This window comes from Rhynchophorus ferrugineus, unplaced genomic scaffold (genome assembly GCF_030347505.1).
Source record: "Rhynchophorus ferrugineus isolate W39M unplaced genomic scaffold, kcgeb_rfMv2 rfM2, whole genome shotgun sequence".
NCBI classification, from domain to species: domain Eukaryota; kingdom Metazoa; phylum Arthropoda; class Insecta; order Coleoptera; family Curculionidae; genus Rhynchophorus; species Rhynchophorus ferrugineus.
The window spans coordinates 41,319,154-41,346,257 of NW_027472581.1; the positions used below are offsets into that span (position 1 = coordinate 41,319,154).

At 32.2% G+C, this 27,104-nt stretch overlaps 1 protein-coding gene across 3 annotated transcripts in view; it reads right to left on the reverse strand.

Moving 5' to 3' along the window:
* Nucleotides 1-27,104, reverse strand: part of LOC143190961 (protein phosphatase Slingshot) — a 376,206-nt gene that overhangs the window by 9,184 nt on the left and 339,918 nt on the right. For 2 of the 3 annotated variants that reach the window (XM_076395580.1, XM_076395579.1), the window contains one exon: nt 68-290. In XM_076395580.1, the coding sequence (XP_076251695.1) occupies nt 68-290 (223 nt within the window). Of the gene's footprint in view, nt 1-67; nt 291-13,765; nt 14,396-27,104 lie in introns of those variants that run through there. The other variant, XM_076395581.1, reaches the window with a different exon arrangement.

Here is a 27,104-nt window from a genome sequence, read left to right on the forward strand (position 1 = left end):
ATATATCATTTAAGAAAGTAGTATAGTAATATATTTCGTATTTAACTAAAATGAATATAACAATTACCGTTTCGGTTTCTTCCCGTTCTGTGGGTCGTGCCCGGATCGAATCCGGTGATGGTGGTCTTCTCGATTCCAAACAGTCCATTGCGTGCCATTCATTGAGACAGGATCGGTCGGAGGTGACGTGCTTCTCGTAATATTCAACCCAAGCATGCGTACCACCACCTTGAAAGAAATTTGCGTCGCGCGCCTTTGCGCTAACTTTATGGAGCGTCTGGAGAGCTGACCTGTAAAACAAAGAAAACACATCTTTATTGTTATGTTAAACAACTTAAATATTATTAGTATAAACGTTTAAAAATGTAGTGTGGTACATTTTAGTTGAAATAATCAGATTCTTATGTTTTCGCATTTATAAGTTCGTTTTAAAGTCGCTAATAATAAAATATTCAATTGCATTTTCGACATTCATTACTTTCGTTGTTTAATTTGGAGAAATCACCATATCTTAATTGTCGGTTTTGGTTTAATCGATTTGAAAGTGGTGATTTTGAAGTTAATGACAAAGAACGACCTAGGGGACCAAACAAGTTTGAAAACAATTAAATGCAATAATTATTGGACTAAACCTTTTAAAGAACTTTCAGGGCGCTTAATAGAATCAAGTGTTTTCACACTGTTGGAACTTGAATGAAAAATATTGCCGCACCCTGAGTATTCATTGGATATAGAGCCATCTGTTTACCAGTTGCTCACATCAATGCAGCATGGCTTGGCTCGCATACGGTTTCGAAATGCCGAAGATGTGCTAAAATTGATCGACAATTGGATCGTTACCAAAACCAATATAATGTCTACGACATGATATCACCATATTGCCAGAAAGTTGAGAACAATTGTAGAAAGTGATGGGGATTATTTTGATTCTTATATACTGATATAAGAAATGTTCGCAATAAATATCTTTTAAAACCGAAAGCACCTAATGTTAAATTCGTTTGAGATACTATGCAAAACAACTATATAAGTGAATAATACCGCCGGATTGTCACACAATAATTATTTGCTAATTAAATATTTCTCTCTCTCTATGTGGACTTCCGGATGTTTACTGGTTTCTTCTATGCAAATTAACGGTAGAAACACTGTTTTATTATTGCAATAAAAATAGAAATGACAGAATTAGTAAAGGATTTGTGCAGTTGTTTTTTTATAGTGGTAATATCGCACAGGAAATGAATATATGACAAGTGATTGATATGGGGGCGGCTATGGTGATGGTTTTTAACACGATGATTGTTTGAACAAATATTTATATGCAGTTAGGCATATATTATGTCCAGTTATTTATATATAGACAATAACGTCTGCCATAAAAAGGAGAAATAGTTTTGGCATTTCAACAGATTTATATGAATAAGAATGTAAAAGTCTTATTGGTGAAATCGACAATCGTAATATGACAGAATAGCATCAGCAGTTTCTGAAAGTGTTTGCTGACCATCGGCAATAAATTAATTCAAATTATACCACAAAAGTAACAAATGTTAAATAACAATGATGATAAGCGTCGGTATACATAAATGGTTGTTTTATGCAGAAAAATGTCAAAACTATCAAATTTAATATTTAGATTAGATTGTTTAACAATTGTTTACGTTTTATGTGTTAAAAATCTAAGTTTGGTTATTTTTTACTTTTAACTGAGTTCCTTATTTATTTTTTGAAGTCGGTTCAATTTTTTTGTTAAAAATATTTTGTTTCTCTCTTTTTAGCGTTAGATATTTATTCAATAAATTACGCAGTTATTTTATTATTACAATGGGTAGGCCAAGTAAAGGCGTAGGAAGAAAAATTGGAATAATGAAACAATAATTGAAAATAAGGAACGGTACAGGCTCCGGGGTCCGCTACCTAACCTATTTTGAACGCTCTAACCACTACAACATAGAAGCAATCGCAAAAAAAACTTCAAAAAGAAAACTAAATAGCTTCTGCACTGAACGACTTCCGATTTTCCGCCACATCAGTTAAGCAATAACATTATACCCAAATAGACGATTATTTTAGATAAAAAAAAATATGTGAAAACCTTGTTGTACGTGCTTTTGAAATTTGAGGGTTTCCTTCGATTTCCCCGGATTCCACCATCAGATCCTGACTTGGACCTCGGAAGTGCACCCTTTAGAATAAAAAAAGAATTTTCAAAATCAGTCCATAATCGACGGAGAAAACGGCGAACACAACATTAAAAAATAATATAGTCGAACATAAAACCTCCTTCTTTTTGAAGTCGGTTAAAAAGGGACATTGTAAGAGAATAAAAATTAGATATGCTATATAAGAAACAATAATATTAATTAGAATGTAAGTCTTATTGGCGAAATCAATATAACAAATTAATTAATGAAACTGAACTGTCATTTTTAAGATCGAGCTTCTTCAGTTCACTTGTACGTCAAGGTAAGCAAAATCTAAAGAGAAACGAACTACATGAGTATGTTATGTTCAAATTGCGTTCACAAAACAACGCTGTAAGAGAAAATACAACATATTGACAAAGGTCTCGTTTTCTAGATCCAAGAAACGTTGTTTATTTTATTTAACCTTGACTCTGAAACAATTTTGAGACATCAATTAGCTGTATTACGTAGTGCATGGTCGTTTAATTATTATCAGTTTAATTATAATAAGTCTGAAACTTATTTGACAAGCTGTATATTATTTCGGTCTCAGTGTGATATAGTTGTTTTAAACATTGTTTTCAGTTTTTGCTATGATTCACCTTCAACAGTGAGAGGCACTAGCGCAATAAGATCGCGGGTTTTCTTACTATTGTGCGACATTCCAGTCCGTGTAAGGTGTGATTTTCACCATGTTGCCACGTTTGCACCCATCAAGTGTGAAATTACAACAATATCGTTTAATATCCGTTAGGAAAACCTGGTGTTTGTTTTCAAGTTTGCGTGATATCAAACACGAGAACTACTAATTATTATATCAATAATTGTCGCGAACGAGTAAACAATTTTGTATATGTCGCAGTTAATTTTTAAATTTATTTTGAACGCAATAAAAAGTTTAAACAAAAATATATTTAGCCTATAAATTGGTTTTAAAAGATTTTTTTAGATTGACGCTTTATTGTGAAAAATCGGTACAATATATTCTATTCAAAGTATTGTCCATCGATAGCCGATGCAATCAATCGACCCATTATTTAGTATCGTCATAAGAAGTGATGTGCTGTTTAGACAGTTCACGAATCACATGTCGAAACAAGTAGTAATCAGAATGAACAAGGTCTGGAGAATACGACGTGTGGGGTAGCATATCCTCTTTCAATGTTTCCAGGTATGTTTTCACAGATTTTGCAACATGTGGTCGAGCATTGTCATGCTAAAGAATATTATTGTGTCTTTGCTCGTATTCTGGCAGTTTTTTGTGCAGTGCTCGACTCAAACGCATCAATTGTAATCGATAACGATCCCCATTGATAATCTCATAAGCTTTTAGCAGCTCATAGTATACCACACCAAGGTAATCCCACCAAATACAGAGCATTAACTTGGAGTCATGGAAATTCGGCTTTGCCGTTCATGTTAATGCTTGACCAGGTAGACCTCATTATTTTTTCATTTAGGATTATTGTAATCGATCCACTTTTTATCACCAGTAACAATATGATGTAAAAAACATTTCCGATTTTGCCGTTGTAGCAGCATTACACACACGGCCAAACGCCTTTCAATACCTCGGCTTAAATTCATATGGCGCAAACTATCTAGCTCTTGGATAATTCCCATCTTCTTTAAGCGATTGGAAATGGTTTTCGGTGTTACTTCCAACAAACCAGTATATTCTTCTTGCGTTTTACATGGAATAACATCTGCAAATCCTTGTGTTTAATTATTATGGTTGTCGCCTATTGCTTTCGGTGCTAAAATCACCATTTTTAAAATATCCAAATCAGTATTCACATCTTGAAATCAATGGAGCATGGTTGCCATAAGAGCACAGCATGGGAGGACCTGCAGCTGCAGCCTTTTCTTCAAATTAGGGTAAAAAATAAGACTTCCCGCAAGTGCGATTTACTCGGTACAAATTCCGACATTTGCAATGCACTGAATTTCTTTCGTCATTCGACTAAATGACACATACTGAAAAGTGAAGATTGTGAATGAGGCTTCAACTTAAAGTTTAAACCAACTTTGTAACCAAGTTCACGTTGTGGTTTAATACACAATAACTCCATCTGTTGTAAACCCTTTAATATTAACTTATAGGCCTAATACAACAACAAAAAACTATAAAATTTATTTTCTCGTTATTTTATAGGAACATTTTAAAAATCTAAGTTAATTTTATCCATGTCATGTTGGATCTATGAAAATGTTACTTCTAATTAATGTCATAAATATTTTCAATATATCAACAAATATATAAATAAACAGATTATGATACAAAATTGCTTCTTTTAAACAAAGGTACTTGCATTTGACAATAAATGGACCGTTTTGAAACTTTTTACTATCGTTGAAACTACCCACGAGAATGTTTCTAATTTAATTATGTTTTAAATTTAGTATTTATAAATAAATTTTCAACATCTTTAAAAGAACAAAAAAAAAGCAACAAACACGTGTCAGTATACAATTAAATCGATAATTTTGCAAGGTTATGTTCTTGGCAGATACCCAAAAAATACAAACATAGAATACGTTGAATATACTGCCAAATGCAATTTGTAAAATTGTAAAATTCCTTTTAAACTCGGAGCAGATTTTTCCTTCTTATTTTATTAATTAAAGTATCCTAGTTAACAAAGACATAATGCTGTTTCATGCGTTGGAACATGTAACCAAATCGGCCTATAAAATTCGATTTGTGTTGGTACTGGTCAACTCTGTTGTCAAATATCTAGAAAAATTCGTCAAAACATTAGCGATAATAATTAGATGTTATAAATGGGCGTCTATAATTAATTACTTCGAACAGGAGCGAGATAATAGTGAGCCAGTAAAATGCGCTAGGGAGATAACTAGGTATTGATACAATTAAATATAAAGTTGCTGCGAATTATTGTAAATATTTTTAGCGTATTGCAGTTACACTTAATATTAATATAAGTACTGTGATTAAAATTGCTCAGAAAATTAAAAACAATATAATAGGTCAATTGAAAAGTCCCCGCACTGCCACATAGATGGCGCTACTAAAGCTAAATTCATATGTTTTTTAGTTAACCCTAACCCTCAAAAGATGCTGAGAATTTGCAAGAATAATGAGAATTTGAAAGCTGTCGGATCATTAGTTTGTGAATTATAGCATTTTGAGTGAAGCAACTTTTGTTATTGTGAAAAAAATGGATAAAAAGGAATTTCGCGTGTTGATAAAATATTGCTTTTTGAAGGGAAAAAATACAGTTGAAGCAAAAACTTGGCCTGATGCCGACTTTCCAGAGACTGCCCCAGGAAAATCAACCATCAAGGATTAGAAGTGGTGAAATGAGCACCGAAGATGGTGAACGCAGTGGACGCCCAAAAAAATACACAAAATGATTTTTAATTACCGTAAATTGAAATTGAATGAAATATCAGACACTCTAAAGATATCAACTGAACTGTACATCATATCATTCACGAGTATTTGGGTATGAGAAAGCTCTGTGCAAAGTGGGTGTCGCGCGAGCTCACTTTTGACCAAGACCAACGACGAGTTGATGATTCGGAGCAGTGTTTGAAGATGATCAAGCGTGATAAACCCGAGTTTTTGCGTCGATATTTGACAATGGATGAAATACTGCTCCATTATTTCACTCCGAAGTCCAATCGACAGTAATCCGAGTGGACTGCACACGATGAATGCGCTCCAAGGCGTGGGAAAACGCAACAGTCGGCTGGCAAGGTTATGGCGTCTGTATTTTGGGATGCGCATGGAATAATTTTCATTGATCACCTTGAAAAAGGAAAGACCATCAACAGCGACTATTACATAGCGTTATTGGACCGTTTGAAAGACGAAATCGCGGAAAAACGGCAGCATTTGAAGAAAAAGAAAGTGTTGCTTCACCAAGACAATGCACTGAGTCACAACTCAGTGAAAACGATGTCAAAAATCCATGAATTGGGCTTCGAATTATTTCCTCATCCACCGTTTTCTCCAGATTTGGCCCCAGCGACTATTTCCTGTTCTCAGATCTCAAAAGAAATGATCGCTGGGAATAAATGTTCGTCCAATGAAGAGGTGATTGCCGAAACTGAGGCCTATTTTGAAGCAAAGGACAAATCGTACTACAAAAATGGTATTGAAAAGTTGGACGGTCGTTAAATCAGTGTTAAAAAAATCAGAAAAGAGAATTATGTTGAATAAAAAAAAACTAATTTTACCCAAAAAATGTTTTACTTACTATGGTATGCCGGGGACTTTTCAATTGACCTGTTAATGTTGGATTCACTAAAAAAACACGTCCTCATACGTAGCGGGTGACGAATCAAGATCAATTTGACGTTAGCTCCATTCGAGATACAATTTATGAAATGTACAGGAACATTATTTTTTGTTTCATTATATTATTTATATCAACATTTTGTTATTTCAAAACAAACCAAAATTCAACTTTGATGCGGTAACATTGCGACATGCTGACGTACATTATACTTGAGACTTACGCGGTTGTTTATTTGAACTACTGATTTCCGGATTGGAGTCGCGTTCTCTGACCAAAACTGGTCGACGTTTTGCTATCATTACATATTGCATCTTCAGGGCGGGAGCTTTCAGTCCTTCCGTTTCTTCAGGGAAGAACAAACCGCATTAACAGGACAAGGTACGGATGAAATTTAACATCAAAATCATATTGAAACCATACTGGAAGGTGTCTCAGGCGTTTCATAATCCCAAAGCTAAAATGGATCTAGTAAAGGTAACAGAAGTATACAAGAAGGTCCCCTGTGAGGGTGAGAAAGTGTACATATGAGAAATTGGTAGGATAATAAGTACACGGATAAAAAATCAACGATGCGTGAGAAATAGATATTACGATCTAGTCAGGTTTGGCTTAACACTGGAGTGATATTAGAAACAGCATAATTTCATTTTCATCAAACAATTTTGCGAAAAAACATCGAGAAGATTTTGAGGAAAGACAAAGGCTATAAGATCAATTATATCTGGCGTACCACCCTTCTGGTATTTAAATTATTCAATAGACCACGAGATGCAATATAATTTTATAGTCAATAAACTACTACTTGGTTTTAATACCAAACCCAATTCTTCAAATATTATTTTGAGTTTAAAATCCTCGTGTTTTAATCATCGGTGTAAAAATAACTCGAAAAATATTTGCTAACTGATTCAAGATATATTTTGACTATCTATAAATAATTGAAAGGAAAAATTAAATCAATATTACTACGTACGGGTTTACAAAACATTGGGTATTATTATTATTAGATGCCAGTTGCCAGTCGTTACCCGCGTGGCCTTGATTTTTATCATAACTTTTATGTTCAGCTCTGGTGAAGTGTAGTTAACCTATTACGAAACGAAAAAGAACGTTTCGAACAATTCAGATAAAATCCGTGAATTGATACAACATTGAAAACAAAGAGCGTTTTAGTTTTAAGGTGTGCTCAATAAGGCTTTTAGCTTAAATAAGGCGCAATTATTTGAGATAATATCGGTTTTGTAAAGTGTAAAAATGAACGCAACAATTACTGTGAACAACAATTATTCTGTTGTTATCTCTATTATCGTTTAATAAAAAAGATCAAAGTTCAAATAATACAAGTGAAAAATTAAATCATATTTTTGGCTTCGACAAAATTTTCTTCTTTAATGTTGTTCTTTGTGGTTTAAATGGATGTCAATATATAGGATTTAGTCTACCGACTTCATCGTACACATGTGACAGATTTGCAACATTCGTAACATCAAGTTATTATTTTATTAGAGGTGTAGTACAGAGTACACACATCATTCACATGATTCTGCTAACATGGCGATGGTGTCAAGAGAAAATATGTTGGTTTGGCAGCATGTGCCAGCGAAGCTATGGCTGAATAGATCTGAACAACTGGCAATCAAAAGGCATTATGCCAGGTGACTGTGCTGGGTACGGTAGAACTTTATATTTGAGCTGCAAGAGTGTTTACTTAACAACTCTTGCAACGTGTAGTCGAGTGTCGTCTTACAAGAGAATGATTTTGCGTCTGTTACTCGCTATTGCTGTTGTGTTGTTTGCAACAATACGCCGTTCAATTTATTGAATTGACATCCACAGACATCTGTTGTAATAATTTCATACGGTTTTAGCAGCTACATCTTGTTGGTCGCACCATATGCTCAGTAAGACTAAGACCATAAATATACGGCTTCGGTGTCGATTTTGTTTGGCAACCAATGAAACCAATGAAACCGTTGAATGTTGAAACAGCTTGAAGTGTCATATTCCTTTAATAATGTAGTATGGAAAAGCGTCATTTATTTACATTGATATCTTTCATTTCACCAAGAGTTCCAAAAGGTATGTTTTGGATACAAAATAAGCTTGGTTCCGTTATATTGAAAACGAATTACCACTACATTGAAAACATAACAGAACAAAGCAAACGCTGTTTTTCGTTTGATTTTCTATTTTTCGGTATGTAAACATGATATGTAACTATTAATATATGAACGCTAGTTTAGATATAGCCCGTTCAATATAACAATGAACTCACGTCATCTAAACGTATGACGTTAAAACGTCGCAATAACTTTGAGTTTTTGTTCATTTTCAATAAAAAGAAAATGTTATCAAATATAATTTATTTTGACATTATAGTACATTTAATGCATCAGAGTAATACTAAGCAGCAATTCGAAGTTTTTCAAAGCAAAGTGCCAAAACAACGTTTTGCCGGGAAATAACTTGTAATTATTATCACTAATATTTTGAAGAATTTTGCAGACATTTGACAACCAGGCCAATTTTATAGGCTGATTCGGTTACATATTCGAACGTATCAGACTGCATTGTGTCTTCTTTTAGTTAGAATAAAATGAGAAGGAAAATATTTTGTGATTTTAAAACGAATTTACAAATTCCTACAGGCGATACATTTCACATCGTGATGACGTAAATTCACTGTTATTTAGAATAGACTATAGTTGCTATAGTAGTATAGGACATTGAAATTGATAGTCACTGGGTCAAAATTTGCTTTATGAATATTACTTTTAAAGTAAAAATGGAAAAAAGCTAGACGTTGTTTATCATCTTATATAGATATCTATAATATTGGCCTTCAATGAAAATCCCTATCAACAATGATCCTTTGTATGGAACCACCACATGAAGCATATTATTTTCAAGACCAGGTTCGATTGAAAAAAAAATCGAACTCCAAAATCGGCCATGGGATGCCAATAGCGAGCCCGACAACTGTAAATGGAAGTGAATTAATCAACGTTTGTTTTGTGTTGAATAATAATGGAAAAAAACCTCTTTCCGACCGTTCATCATGTCATAATCTGGCGAGAGAATCGTTCATCGAAGCCAGTCACCATGACCTGTGCGAAAACGCGCGCCTTTTCACGATGACGGGATGGGTGCCGGTTAGCTTGAATGTACCGCTATTTTTTCGCTTTTACGGGAAAAACTTCGACGTTGCGTTAACGGTGCTCCGAATATTATTACCATAAAATGGATAAGAGTGTGTCCGGGATCAATTTATCCGATTACCATATTCAGTTCCGAACAACGGCCGTTGGTTGATATTGACGGCGGGATTATTGTCGGTTTTGTTGGCATGCAATATTATGCAGGTATTACAGTTTCCTATTTGGAATATCCCAAATAAAGTTACGCTAAAGATGACGTTTTATCGCGGTTATGGTTTTGTCATTTTACAATTTATAAGCTGTGATATGCGAAAGTGTATCATCACAGAACGAATCATCACATACTATCCAATAAAACGGCCAATCAACAGCAATAGCAATGTTGCCGCATTAACATAGAATCTTGCCGGTTTGTAACCTCTATTTTTACTAATGTTTTGAAGAATTTCGTAGACAACAGGATCGGCTAATACCAATACAAAACGAATTTTATAGACTGATTTAGTTACATGTCCAGGCGCATTAAATAACATTCTGTCTCTCTTTAACTACGGTAAATTGACAAGGAAAGATCGGCGAATTAAAAACGGATTTTAACAAAATGCATTTTGTCGTATATTCGCATCATCTATGACGTGCATTGGTTGTTTTATTGGATGGATTGATTGAGAATTGATAATGATTGATTGTAACTTTTAATAAGCCTCATTATACTTTCTTAATATTAGAATTAAATTATATTTTCAAATAAAATTGGGAATAGAAAATGGTTCGTTTTTTTTGACTCAATTTTGTAGTAGATTATAGATTTTTTTGTAACAATCGTTCAAGAATATGATAAATATTTTCTTTATGTATCAATTATTTGCGGATTTTAGGAGTAACAACAGCGCTTATCATATCCCGTATTATTGAGTGTTGGTTAATAAAAGTCTCCTCTCTCAAAGTGTATGATATTATTTCGTAGGTGAGGTATTTTCCACTATTTTAATTAACCGACTTCAAAAAAGGATAGGTTCTATGTTCGGCTGTGTATATTTTTTATGTATGTTCGCCGATTTCTCTGTTAATTGTGAGCGGATTTTTAAAGTTCTTTTTTTATTCGAAAGAGTGCACTTCCGTGAGGTGGTTCCATTGGAACCAAATCAGGATCTGTTGAAAGGAAGGGGGCAAAAACGAGGGAAACACTTAAAAGGCATGTACAAAGATTTCACATAGATGTAATGTAGTAGATCGGTTAAATAAGGTTTTTGGTTATTTTTATTTAGTTATTACAATGACTATTATGTACATACTTATTTTGAAATGTTTCTTTTTGTGTTAAGAACTTAGATAAGTTTGATTATTTTTTAATTTTTAGTGAGTTCCTTATTTATTTTTTGAAGTCGGTTCAATTTTTTAGTTAAAAATATTTTTAGTATTAAAATAGGTCTATGTTTAATAAAATTTTTATTTTAAGTATCCGAAAATGCAATGACATCTCCACCATATATGCAACGTTCAAATTGAACAAAGTATAAGTGGTAAAGTGATTTAATTCTTAGAGTTGATGTTTCACATTATCTGTTAATGTCAAACGCATTAGTTGGCTGGATCTTCTTTTGTTAGAATTATAATGTTAGGACATTATAATGTTACTGCACGTACATTAAATTTTGTTAAATAATACTTTCTCAAAGATTTAACGTCGATATTTTCAAAACCACATCATCAATATAGCAACCAAACCGCTCACTGATTAATTTCTATTAAGTTAATTAAGCAGCAAAACCAACAGTGTTTAATATCAAGGATACATGATATCATTACGGTTGAACGATGTCACTAACCGACAAAAAAACTACGTTTATCATTGAAAATAATAAACAAACAACTTTAATTCAATAAACAAATAGTTTCGATGGATTCTATTTATCAATAAAAAATCTGATATTAATGTTTCCACGAACTGATTTGTTTATTAACATGATTGTACTATACTATTGAAGACGTTGAGAATGGGTCAGTATCAATGACTAATGTTTTCAGGCATGATTGTAGCGTGGGTTAAAATTTCGAAAGTTGTTATAAAAATGAAAGTAGATCGAATATTGTTTTCGATGTTCGAGTTGAACTAAAAATTAATATTGTAATTGAAAAAATATATTGATTTTATCTAAATAAGAAATGTATAAATCCTGAAAGATCATTAGTACAGCTTTAATAGTGTGTTATTATAAAAACTATTGAGTGTTAGAATGATTGATAACGTGATGAGCCACAGATCTATAAGGAAAGTTCACTAGTGAGTATGGACAATTTATAACATTTTTCCATGAAATGATATACTATTATTATAATTAATTGAATTAAAATGCTATGAGAATCACATTATTTTATCCAATATATGTTTTATATTATGTATTTATGTATGTTATATATCGTGCCTAATAAGACACTGGATATTCTAAGAAATCTCTTCTGGTGAAGTTTGGTGACGTGTTTATTTATTTATTACACCACTTCTATTAAAATAAAATAATTTAAAAAATTAGAAAAACAAGGTTTTGTTTTTAAACCTTACAGGTTTTATGGCTTATATGTATTTTATAATTCCTCTATTAATTATAAATCAATACTTGAAGAAAGCGAAAGAGGTGTTTTAAATATAGTCAGTTTAAATGAAGCAACATCCTACTAACATAGAAATAGGTAATTTGGTTTGAAAATATTGAAACATCATGATCGACAGTTGGACAATGATAGTTAAATGAACAATATAATGCCAGATGAACTACTTTATAACACATCATAAAATTTATTATGTAATAAGAGTGTTTGTTTATTTCAACATAATAATTAATTCATCAGTAATCAGATATCTTATTGAAATTACCACAATAATTAACCTATATTATAAATTTCCTAATACATTTTCACAATTAATTCATAATTAAACTATTTTCATAATTATTTAAACTACATATTAGTTCTATGACAAATATTTTCGCAATAATTCATTACCTCCCAATATGTGTCCACATTCATATCTCTATTATACAATATATAGTATATATTTTTATATGCTACCCAAACACAAAATCTATTTATTTACTTTCAACACAACAATGCGAAAAGTCCTTAACTAGATGCCTGCAATTGCAATTTAATTTTGTGCTATACACGGTGAATCGAAAATGTTTATTGAAAATACTGAATCGTCAGGCATTATTCGTGATACAACACACACCATCAAATCATACCATAAAAACTTCTTGAAAAACAACAAGTACAAGTGTTCAAGTTCCTATAATTACAAACATAGACAACAGATCAAGAAAATAAAAAAAAATGTTTAATATGATACATTCGAAAGAGAGAAATGAAATTAAAATTAAATTTTAAATGTTAATGCAATTTTGAAGATACAGCTATATCTATATAAGATATATATTGAAGATGTGTATAGTTGAAAAACATATCCAAAGACGTGGATAGAATGGTTTGGATATATTTGCTGAATGATAAATTAACGTCTTAAACTTTTATGTAGAAGTCGACGGGGTAAAGGGTCAGCTCCCCTAAAAAAGGATTTGGGTTATAGGAGATTACAACAGCTGCAACCTATCCGACAAATACCGAAATTCGATAAAGAATTTGCAAAATCTAGCGGGTCCCACTATATCGACCAACTCTGCTCGAACATTGGTTAAGTATTATTGGTGATGATACGGTAATCTAATAATAATTAAATAACTCACGTTACAATAGATAACGTTTTATAGTAAATCTTATATAGTAAATGTGCAGTGTTTTCACATACATGCACATTTTAGTTACATACAATTTTCATAACAAACATTAAAACAACTGAATAAATACCTCATTCTATGAATACGCAACACATATATGATAATAATACATATAATACATTTAATAATATAATAATATATATTGATAGAAATTCGGATATACAAAATGTGACAATGTTAATGAATTACTTTAGTTTTTAATTTGTTATTGTTTCTAGAAAACACTTCAAAACAATGTTTCTGACTCATATTATTCTTTAAATAAATACACTTAAAGTTATTTGAGATTGATTTTGGAGGTGATCTAAATATATTCTTTGTATTGAAAGATTATTTATAGTTAGTTTTATTAAATTAACCACCTGTAGTCATTCCATATCATTGAGGCTGTTTTATCAGTAAACCTCCTTGTCCTATGCACCACCATTATCACAAGAAGAATATGGGAACGTCAACGGATATTTCACATACACAATCACATAAGAGATCAATTAGTCAACGGAATTGTTAATAAACTTCGAGTCGCTCGAACGCGGACCGATTGAATACGATTCTATCGAGCACCACGAGACATACAGCGTCAGATCTCGTCAAGTTGACCATTTATGTCGACAGGGGGCGAACCAGCCAACCTTTCTTATTAGGTAAGGCGTATGACGCGGAGAAAAATCTCATTTTTACGGTAAAGAATGGGGAAACACGCGATCATCGTGTAGGTAGACGATTCGAAAGTTCCAAAAGAAAAGTAAATAGGCGAACGGTCCGGAGTCTTTACAGTTAGAAACAGAAGGACGAGTTAGGGATGCAGTCCGATTAGTCGAAAACCCGTTACACTGGACGCGTAATGATCAGGCCGTAATCGAAAGGCACGACGCGATATTAACTTCTGACGATCTCAATTCCTATTATGAACGTCGATTTTTGGGAACCACAGCAGAAACGAGACACTGGTTAGGTTGCGCTGTTCGTCGTTTGCGATTTTCTCGTAGACTGAACCAAACTAACGACGGAAAAAACGTTTGCTGGCGAAGGAATCGGCCATGAAAAGGCCGGCCCACGAAGATCCGCCGTATTTGGATACGGTTTGGGCGTTTGATCTGGCGCGAACGCGCGTTTCTCATGGAGGGGCTCGATTATGGACTTTTCGATGGATGTGGTCTGATCTGAAAACTGCCGCGGTCCGAACATGGAGCTTCAACTTTGATTTCGATGACCAAAATCAGGAGAGACGTTGGTTCTTTTGGCAATGAGCGTCAAATACTACCTTACATTTATTAGAAATCGATTTTTAATTACGGTTCTTTCAAAATTTTGGTAACGTTTAGCAATTTGAACCGGTACACCTTAAAACATTTAATTTATAATAACTATCAGTTATATAAATTAATTTTAAAATATTTACAACAGACGATGTTATTGTGTATTAAATCGCATCAGATACATTTGTAACCAACTTCTTGTTGAAGCTTCTTTGATAGGCATCACTTTTCAGTATGTGTCATTTCATTGTGTGAAAAATGTGAAGTGTGAACAAAATATTTGTTCAGTACGTTGAAAATGTATGTGAATTTGTACCGAATAAATCGCATTGGCGAGAACTAGGGCGAAAAAAAAGCGGTTAAAGGTCATCGAATGCTGTGTGAAGCTTATGGCAACCCTCGATTTCAATGTAAATATTGGTTTTGACGTCTTAAAAGTGGCGATTAAAGGTAAAAAAAATTAAAGACGAAGTCCTGAAGGCATTACTTGAAGATAATCCACGTAAAATTCAGGAAGAATATGGAGAATTATTGGAAGTAAAACAAGCAACCGATTTCCGATCGCTTGAAGAACATGGGAATGATCCAGAAGCTTGGATATTCTGAGCCGTATGTATATTAAAGGCGTTTGGACATGTGTGAATCAAATGTGAATGTCGTATTGCTACTGATAATGAAAAGTGAAATAGAAAGCGAAAAAAATATGGAGACCACCTGGTTAAGCATCAACATCAACGGTAAAGCCGAATATCCATGGCTTCAAAATAATGCTCTGTATTTGGTGGGATCAGCTTGATGTGGTATGCTATGAGCTGCTATAACCTAATTAAACCTTCAGCGGAGATCGCTATCGATTACAATTGATGCGTTTGAACCGAGCACTGCGTATAAAACGACCGGAATAAGAGCAAAGGCACAACAATGTTATTCTTCAGCATAATAACGCTCAATCACGTTACAACAGCAGTAAAAATATACTTGGAAAGATCAAAATGGGAAGTGCTACTCCATCCGCCATATATACATAATAACTAAATAAATAACAACATAAATTAATCACATATATTCTCCGTTAGATCTAGGTTATGATCTGACACACTTCAGAAATGCTACTATGCCACCCAATAGTCTGGGTACTCTGAGACAAGTTCCGCAAAAATTGATACTTATTCGTTTGTCATTACTTCGACTGGATACACTCTACTTAAAATTAGTTTTGGTTATAATATTTGCTATGTGATCTTGCACTATGTTTTGTATGTTTCTTATTGAACCCGGTTATGGGAGACAGTATGTGAGCGCTACCAAATAAATTGAAGTTTCATTGACAATTGTAGCTCAGTTACTCGAAGCAAGATTTCGGGCAAAAGTATCGCAGGTCAAGTGGTAAGATCACCAAGAGTGGTTTGAAGATGATCAAATACTTCAAATGCTTGAATTTTTGGAATAAGCAAGTAAAATAATATAGCAATAAAATATGGACGGATTGTAACTTGGTAATTCATGGATTACCGTTTGTTGTAGGTTATTTGTTATTACATATTATTATTCAATAATAATAGACTATTATAATAGTGCATAATCAAAGGCAAATTGGCGGACGAAGGGACTGTGCAGAAAAAGAAAATAAGCTGTGCAGAAGGAACAACCTCCATGTACATAGTTTTGACTATTTCTTCAAGAGGGAGATGTTATACTTTGCGATTAATATGGTTTCGTTTGCATTAGAATAGCCTATAGTGTCGTTTGTGCTTTCGGTCACTAAGTATAATAGTCATATATACATATATAGCAGTAAACATTTTAAGGACTCCCCTATTTATGGTGACTTTTCTCAACAAAAACGCCTATAAATGTACTTTATTAATGTGTATGTAATTTAAAAATATCATTCCTCAATAAACAAACAAAACAACATATTAACATTTTGTAATTAAAGTTGTTGGTTTAATGCATTTATTTGCTGTCATGATACTATTAGTACAAGGTTTATTATTATACTTCTTACCTTTAGCTCCCATCTATTTTCTATCTGATGTAATATTGCAAATAATTTTAGCTATGATTAATAGAAATTTTACTGAATAACTATATATGTGATTTCATTCAGTCTGTATTTTGAAAATATAAAATACCATGTCAATATTAAAACAATTTTTGGTATTTATGTGTAAAGCCCGTGTAAATATTTTCGATTTCATTTCATATCTCACATATCGAGACGAACTGCGTGCCTTGACGTCCACGATATAAACTTCATCGGCGCGGTTTTATATACAAGAAATGTCTGCGTTTGTCGTTGTTGGAATCGATGGTCTGTCCACAACCGCCTTTTTGATATAATCGTACCCATCAGGGGTAAACTGTCGGAGACTGAGATAGGAAGTTGGTTTTAATATGTTGAATTTACAAGTAAATGTGTTTTAACATCTGGGTGACTTAACGACTATATCTTTTTTCCGGTCTACTTTATTAAGGATCCAGGTATCTATTTATTACTATTCTTGCTTAAATACGCATATTACATAGAAGAGAATAAAAAAATAATATCATACGAAACGTTATGTGATCTGAATTAATTTTACTAATACCGTTAACCAGTAATTTTGTTCTTGATCTTACGAACTGCAATACTATTCATTAACATTACCTCAGTATTATGAAGTTATTAGTACCACTAGAACTTGTCTTTTAATATAGGTGTTTAATTAGCTTAAAAAACTTAACTCTTTTTTAATTCCCTTTTTCTGAGGGTGTTCTTGAGTCGGAGCTAAATATGTATTGCAATGTAAATATTGCAAACATTTTTGCAAATACAATTTTTTTTAAAGTAATTGAGATTTATATATGTTTTGCTAATATATTTATAATAGAATATAATGAAACAAATGATATGGGAGATAGAAAGTGGATCATGTACGACAACAATAGACGAAAAATATCGTGGTCGAAGCCCAGACGAGTTTTAAAAATGGTTGCAAAGCCACATTATCGCTCTATTAGAGCAGAGAACCCGATTAAAAATGAGGGCCAGAAATGATCAATAGAAGAGACGTTTTCTGCTATCACGATACACAACGTTAGACTACACACACAGCGATTCTGTAATTTTCCCAACATCTCGTTCATCCTGAGCAGCCAAATATTCTAGATCGTTAAGTACTCGTAAATTCGATACAAGACCTATGAATCATTAAAAGTTTTGGATTAAAAGAGAACATTTCATAAAGACCCTGAACTATGTTAGTGGTTAAAAACTTCTCTTATCGCTAATAGAATGTCCAACCAGCAAAAAAAAACAATTCACTTTAGGACTATTTGGTTTCCGTATCATCGATATATGAAAAAAACACCCAATCCGTTTAGTTTTCACTAGCTTTCTTCAAGCGGTCTCAGATAGATTATCGAAGGAAATTTATCAATGAAAAAGTAAAAGTTACTGATAATTGGTACCGCCGATACTAAATGAGATAACATTAAGTAAGCCGAGCTAGTTGAATGACCAGATAGTGTTTTTCTACCGTTTTTCTCGTACAACTTTCATTAGACATAAAATCGCAACATACAGACTTAATTGCGAGTTAGTTCATTTGGCAAATTACATGCTATGATGGATGCTTTCATGCCACAGTACGTAGGTAATTGCAATCAGTGAAACAATGTATTTGAACGAAATTTCTATAAACAGGTGAGCATATTTTTTATGATTAAAATTAGTCATAAAACAAAGTGTTTTGTTTCATTTTTGGTTTGTTCAGAATAAAATAAATCATCACAATGAGTGATGGAGAACACTCATTTACTTTTTTTATTATATATTACTCTAGATATGCTTTCTATCATCTTAAATTACTAATAATAAATTAATTATTATTGTTCTGTTTTACTTACACAAGCAAGGCGAGTGCGAGATCAAATTAAAATTAAATTCGACTATTTAAGCTAAAATTAAGAGCAAGAATTACACATTATACATTTCCTGCGCGTTGTCCAGTAGCTTCCTCTTACTGTGATTTAGTAATTTTATTTCATGCTCTAAGGCAAAATCTTGGAAAATTTGGCAGATTAATTTGATTTCGAGGCCATCGTTTACTTCTTCGTTGGTTACGTATCAATAAGTATTAACAATTAACAAGAAAAATAAGGTTTTCAATCATATCATATTTTGCATAGAGCATATTATCCTCTGATCTAATGTGAACACTTCCAATTTAATCTACAATGGAGATGGATGCCAAATTATTTAGCTTTTTCACTAATTTTGAGAAATTGTATGTTCCGTAATATATATTTTATACCTACTGGGTGCTCTAGGTGAGTATTTTTAATATTAATGCCTACAATAAAATCATTGAAGACTTGTTTATCTTGAAGAAACAATCATTCTATAATACGTAATTTTAGTTAAAATATTTCTTAGCTGACAATTGTGTAGCAACCAACAGAACCTTAATATATATAGAATATATATATATATATATATATATATATATATATATATATATATATATATATATATATATAGAATAAGAATTCGAATATATATTGAAATTAAAACAACTATAACTTTATTTAAGTCATTGATTGCGGTAGGAAGGGGTTATAAAATATTTAAAAGTTGACATTAGTAGAATCCACAAAATTTTAATCCATTTAATTTTATATCTCAAGTATACGCGCTAATGTGGGCGCTGAGGACTTGCGGATTGGGAGAAATAGACTTTGACTCGGTAAACGCAGAATATAAAAACGGATTCTTTTAGCGATTTTTATTTTATCATTTGAAATTTGGTGTTTTATTTCGTTATTATATCATGAGAAATCATAAGTAATCAGAATAAATTTCTTGAATTAATTAATTATGTAATAAGCTGTTTATATGATATTTTTAATTAAGCTTAAGATGTGGGTTCACATTTTCCTCGTTAGGGTAATTCCTCTAATTGAGATGAAGAATGTTAGGATTATCACCTTTTATAATTTCATAGCCATACTGCTGCTAAGGTGAGGTAAATATTAGACAACGTAAACAACCTAATCTAACTATAAGACTCGTTGGTTTTGAGATTTCTTCATATTAAAAAATACTTGTTCATTTGGCATTATTGTGTTAGCGTATACAGGCGCTAATCATATTAAAAATTTCATTTTTGAGATTCATTGCGCTTGCTAATTAATTTAATTTTAAGAAATTTCCTATCGAAACTTATAAAACACTTTTAGAAACTGGCATCACATCCCAATTGTCGATTTTGGTTTCAACGATTTAAAAGTGGTGATTCTAATGCTAACGGCAAAAAACGACCTGGAGAACCAAAAAAGTCCGAAGATAATTAATTATTACGAAAAAAAGGCTTATTATAAAATACCAAACCTAACATTGCGGTTTCACTGCTTGTCAGTGAAAAATAAGATTTACTGTTGGCAGTGAAATTAAACTGTTACAGTAGATCTCTACCGATGTCACTTGAAGAAATTGAATGACATACATTTGCAAAAAAAAGATCAGCATTAGCAAGTATGAGATACAAAGTGACTTGTTCAGAGCGATGCAGCTTGGTTGAAACACGGTATCGAAATGATGAGAAAGTGTGAAAATGATACGGTGTTGCCATGTTACGAGAAAGATGGGAATAACTTGTGCAAAATATGCAAAGAAATAAGAAAATTGTGCGAACTATTTTGATTAATATATATTGTACTATTTTTTCTCAGTAAATACATTTCAAAGGGAAAAATGATCAGAATACATGCAAACACCTAATATATGAAACATGTGATTTGCTTTTTTTGTTTTCGTCCTGAATTTCCGATATAAATTGTGATTGTTGGTATCCATAATCTGTGACATTTGTATTATTGTTATTATTATCATTATATTTTTAGATTCACCATTCTATGAACAAGATTTATATGGAATAGCCTTAAATATAACTCGGGCTTCGAACTATGATCTTCGACATTATTACTTCTAACTGAAAGAAAGACCTTAGAGAACATCCCAGAAGATGTTGTGTTGTCCTTACTCAGTTCAGTTATTGGTGAGACTATTTACTCTTTTTTAATTTTATGTTTTGCTAGGCGGAATTTGACAGCCGTAGGAGATTCAAGCAGCCTTGACATGTGTCGTTTATTTGTTGTATAGTTAACATTTGCCTTATGAAATTTGCATATTTTGAACTTTATTCTGCCGTTACAGTCGTAATGTTTTTTTATATAATCTAATTGGAATAAAGCAAATAATAGCAACGATCTTCAAACCCAACGAAAGCGGATTGCAACAGCAACCTTCTCGCAATCAGGCAACCGGGTTATACGAACGGAATCATAAAATCTGAAATTCAAATATTTCGCGGGGATAAAGAAAAAACCGTCAAGCCGTCGACCTCTCGCCATATCTCACCGCGGCAGGTCGATTGGTCGACCGTAGACCAGCCGTCTGCTTTTACGGCTCGGGCAGCCTTCTTTGGCTAAATTTGGCCGACGTTTCGGTCGACGGCGCGGAACGCGAACCTACACCGTAGCGCTGCATAACTGTTAATGATCGGTCCTAAATTGTGTGCAAAAATTCATTAATTTTAACGAGGGAAGGTTTCTGCCGCATTCGCAACGAAATGTTTTGGGCGGCCTGTTACGAATTGATGTTTTGGAATGCCCGAAGGTTAATAACTAGTTATGGGTGAAAGAACAATCTTTCAACATACGTTTGATGTCTATGTTTAAGGTGAGAAAAAACCAAACATGGACTCGTAAAAGCACCAAATGATTTAACACTTAAATTGAAAACAAAAAAGAATGAACTAATAAATTATCTTCTCATTCTATTTTCACAACCACCCTTAAATTTTTAACAATAAGATAAGTACTATTAACTCAATAGAAACAATTTTTCACTACAACACAATTTCACTCACTACAAAATACTAATTAATTATAGAATTTCCTGCTAACTTTCTCAGAGCACTTAATACTACTTTTTTTTAAAAATATTATTAAAGTCTCCTTTTTACCAACGAGGGTTTATCTGGACTGGACCTAAACTTTAACGTGAGCTCCGACCCACGGCCATCGGCGTTAAGCTCAACCACTGGCCAGTGGGCAACTTAGAGACCATCCAGGAACGCATCCGCTCTTATCGAGCCTGGTTACAGGCGTGACTGGTATGGTTATTCCTTGTCGGATTTTCCACTGTTGAACCATTTCCCAGGGATCGAAGGGATTCGAATCCCCGACTATCGCAACAGTAGGAGGACCGTCCTGTCGTCTTGACCATTGTGCCAACAAAGCCGGCCTTAATGCTACTAAATTACTTTAAGTATTTACGGTATATTAGTGTTATTTCATTATTTCATAGAAAGGGCAGTCAGTTCGTATAATAGCTACTTTATCTCTATTTGGATCTTTTCGTACTTGAAAGTTATGAGAGTTAGATAGAGTTTTAGCTAGTTAAGATAGTTTAAGTTCGTTTTTGTCTAATAAGCCTTGCAATTCACTAAAATTTTTGGTCCTCCAGACTGTTCTTTTCCATTGATATCAAAATCACTACTTTTAAATTATTGAAACCAAAAGTCACAATTGAGATATATCGGAGAAACATTACCATAATTTTGTGTGATGTCAATTAAGCGCCTAATTAAAGAACTTTCAAAAGAGCAACTTCTTTGCTTCCTGAGTAAAACATAGAAAAAACTCTCAATATATTATGAGCTACTGCATTTCAAATATTAATATACTTTGTAAAAAACTTTGTTTTATGAAAACAAGGTATCAGGGAAAATATTTAGATTAAACACATTCAAGAAAGATTCAATTCAAAATTAAAGAAATTGGTGCGGTGGAAAATAAGAGAGCAAATAGAAGAAGAAAATTATATGATGTTATTATGCCAAAATATTAACATTTGATGAAAAAATATCTAGAGAAAATGGTGGATATTTTGGCAGATATTGCATTTCTTGGTTAAAGCTTACAACATACTTTGTGCGTCAATACAAATTAAATCTTACTTAACAATTAAAAAACGGTTCAGTTTGAAAGACCCTTGGATAATATAATAATGGTCTATTGTTAGCTTAGAGAATAATGATATGCCGTAAATATATTAGTTATTAGTTTTGTATTTCAATAGTAGTGGGAAAACTAGCGGAAGAATCTCTATTTAATTATTAAAACAGTTATAATATATTATAGAACAACTAAATATGTACTTCTAAAATTATTTGAAGTATTAGGACTATTTACATTATCTTTTGAAATAAAATTAAAATAAAAATTGATGAAATTTAAACTTCGGTGTGAATCAGAAACTTAAAATTTGGGCCTATTATGTATACGGTGTCGGATTATGACGACCATAATATTAATTGATACAGAAAAATATACAATATTTCTTTAATTTTCCCTAAGTTTTCTAAATATTTTAATAACTTTAATAAACAAGAGCTTGATGCCAAAGATTAAATGAAAAAGGAACTCCAACATGGGACATAGAGGTTTAAATAAGTAATTTACATGACCGAACTAATATGTTATTTCCCAATTTTTTAACTCAATGGGCGTGGACTTTTATACTATTACTGTAACCTAAAAAAGAATCCCGCAAATTAATAGTCTTCCACATAATACATTATCGCCCAATCATGGAACTATATTAATATGAATCTCGAAAAACAATTTCGAGTTTGTTAGGGATTAGTTCCAAATAATGAAAGAACCCATTAAAATAAAACCATTTAAATAAAGAAATTTAATTTTAGTCTTTGAAAAAAATATTTTAGTTCTTCACCAATAACAAATTGTTAGTTATTATTATGTTTATCATTTATCAGTTCTAAAATCATTCAAACATATTAGATTCAAACATAGATATTTCAAGTGCTTGAAATTATTTAGTTAATATTAATACAGTTCATAATAATTTTTTAATTTAATTCTTGAACCTCTTATAAAATAAAAAAAACTATCTAAAAATAGCGTATAATTATTACGTTGATAACAAATACTTCAATTTTATGATAAATTTCAAGTAAACAAATAGATTATAAAACGAAAAATATCTTTCAAAGCGGATAATTGAGTTCGTGCCACAGTGTATCGACACTAGTCGTGGACTTCTTTCGCTCGGAAGCCTATCACGGTCGAACCACCGATAATGGGGAAGGGACCGCTTGCTGTAATGCCAAAAATGGGTTTGTTTGCGTCGTTACAGGAAATCCGAACGATAATATGAAAATTTACGGCGGGTATGTATATCCTGGCCGATAAGAAGTGATTCTAAAAAGGAATCCGATTTATAGAATTTCCTTTTAGAAATATAAACATTGTCAGACATGTGATATTATATATATATATATATATATATATATATATATATATATATATATATATATATATATATGTGTGTGTGTGTGTGTGTGTGTGTGTAATACATCAAGGATCAAGGATAAACAATACATGTAAACAGTATATAATTTCTTTCCTAAATTTTATACAAAATATGCGGTTTTCTGTGGTTTCGGTAATAACGTAAAGATCCATTTCGCCGGCTGCTGGGGCATGGGTGTACTTTATGTTCGTAATTGTAAATATCTTTATAGGCAACAGTGGAAAAGCCAACGAGGAATAACCATCCCAGTTACGCTAGTAATCAGGCTGGGTCAGACCGGATGTCTTTTGGGATGATTTCTAAGTTGGTCACTCGCCAGTTGGTAGGTTAAATGCCGAGGACCATTGTTCGGAGCCCACGTTAAACTGTAGGTCTAGTCCAGATAAACCATCGTTGGTAAAAGGTGACTTTAAAACAAAAAAAAAATCAATTTTCCATTTTCTGATTATTTTCGTCATCGTCATTTCATTATTGCACTAAATTATATAATAGTAGTATAATAGTACTATAATACGTAGATTGGTAAGTTAAATAAATAAAGACTTAAAAGTTAAAAGACATTGCGTTTAGCACACAGCCCTGATGTTAAAAGAAGTTTGTCCCTCATCGGCACTTTCCGTTGCTGAAATTGCATCTAACAGATATACAATTTAACATAAAACAAGATGAATACAGTGTACTATTTCCAACATGGATGTGATGGATATCCACAAGGCAGTGTACTGGATCCAGTAATATATCTGCTATATACTAACTACAAGCCAACTACAAGAATCACTACTGTGGCAACAAACGCAGACAACACGACAGTCTTAGCATCTCACGAAGAACTATCTCTCCAATGAAAGCATCAAAAAAGTGAAGTGAAAGGGTTAGTCTGAAGCGATTCGAAATATTGTCAATGCACTATATTGGGGTGGTAAATGAGCGTGGTAGGAGTGAAATACGCATATTAAAATGTTGAAAATCGTTGTATATTTTCAGCATCTCAGTTCAAAAAATACCTGCAACATAAGCTCGTGGTTCTTTAGATTTCAAAAACTCTTCAGAAATTATATTATAATAAACATAAATATTCTAAATATATTATTTTTTAATACTGTAACTACGTAATATGTATTACTATTGATTTACTATCGACCGTTTGTCTATCTTATAATATTATGGGTTCGAATCTCGCTTTTGGTATATTTTTAGTTGTGTAGAGGCAAAATTAGGTAAAATGTAACATGAAAACACGACCTAACCACCTTCCCAGTATTCACATTCTAAATTTATGTCTATATTGATTATTGCTGCAGAGACTGCTGGTCTGGGATAATCGATGGCTGAAGTCTATGGCTCGGAATTCATATTAATAAATATAATCCACATGTTTCCATCATTAAATCGGGATATGCATTTTAATATTCTTAAATATCTGAATATTTTTAAAGACCAATAATATTTGATAGTTTATATAATTTTTATCATATCTAAACATCTTTGAATATATGAGATTACAGGCAATGCTCCTAAGACAATTCCAATTTGCAATTTACGATAAAAATGCTGAAATGTTTTTCTTATATTTCTGTAGATTTTTATAACCCTACATATCATTCGAGCACACAAGAAGTATTATATAGAACATAATACATTTAAACTATTAAAACAGTATAATAATTATATATGATGACAAATAAACGAGTTGTTTTATTAATTTCATTCAACTTGTCTAATAAAACTTCATTAAATTTAAAGCTCGAGTCCGAAAGACAATTAAGATAAAATAAAAACTGACCTAACTATAATTTAACAAGATAGTCTTCAATTAATTAATCTTAGTTTCCTTTCTGTTCATGCTAATTCTAATAGTTACTTTTCCTTGGAGTTCAAAGGGCTTAAATTTATGCAATGAACGAGACATTATGTAAAATATTAATTTTAACGTCTGTATCGTATTTATGAAGATCTTTAGTGAATAATTCAGATTTTTATCTAACGTATAGTAAAATATTCATGTAATTGTAAAGAAAAAATACAAACTATACCCAACAACTTTTTCGGAATGAGTATTGTATCAACGAAACAACATTGCTAATTTTGAACGTGTTGCGGTACAATTTTTGTGAACGTATTAATATTCAATAGGATGCAAAAATAGGACAATTAAATGTTAAAGATAATTATAACAAAATACTAGAAAAATATTTGTTATTGAAACTTTTTGAAAGGTCAGTCTAGGGTCAAACTCTTATATATTAAACCAAAATGAACTAAAAAAGTAGAAACAATAACAACTAAGAAAAACTTAATGATTCTTCTGATGACAATATATGTTTTGTTCATAAATAACTTTTTGTTCACTACTGTATTCAAAAGGATTAGTCTATTTTTTTGTTTGCCCCTTCATTTCTATCCGGCATCAATCAATCTCAATCGCGAAAAATAGGCAGCTGCGTCGCTTTACAGATCACTGGCTTTCGCTCTGAATGGCCAACTTGACTACTAGGCGATTGTATATGCGCATTTCAAGTAGCAGCCCTATGAAAGTCGACGAGATCGAAGTCCTGGAACGTTTAACATATCGACATATTTCGAAACAATTAACAGTTTTGTATATCAATTAACACATATAAACAATATAAGTACTGCAACTGCATGACTTTTTGAAAGAAAAAAAACATTGGTGAGCAGATGATGGAGTAATGTGGTGGGTTGATGACGATTGTGACATCATTTCCTACAATTAATTCAATGTAAACGGCTTGTAATTAATAAAGATATTTGATTTTGTTGTCAACGACTTTTTGCACAATCACTGTTATAAAATTATTCTGTGATTAAAAACAAAGTGTTTACAAGTTGATATGAGAGGGTTTTAAAAATTAAAATAATTCATTCAGCTATATTGGAAGACTGATTTTATTAATGATATCAAATAAGTATATGGAAGCAATAATTCACTGGCTTCCTAATGAAAATAAGCGTCGAGGTCACCATGAGTAAAATGAATCTGTCATCTTGTCAGATTAAAATAGTTATTTATAAAAAAAATACATAATGCTCTTATAT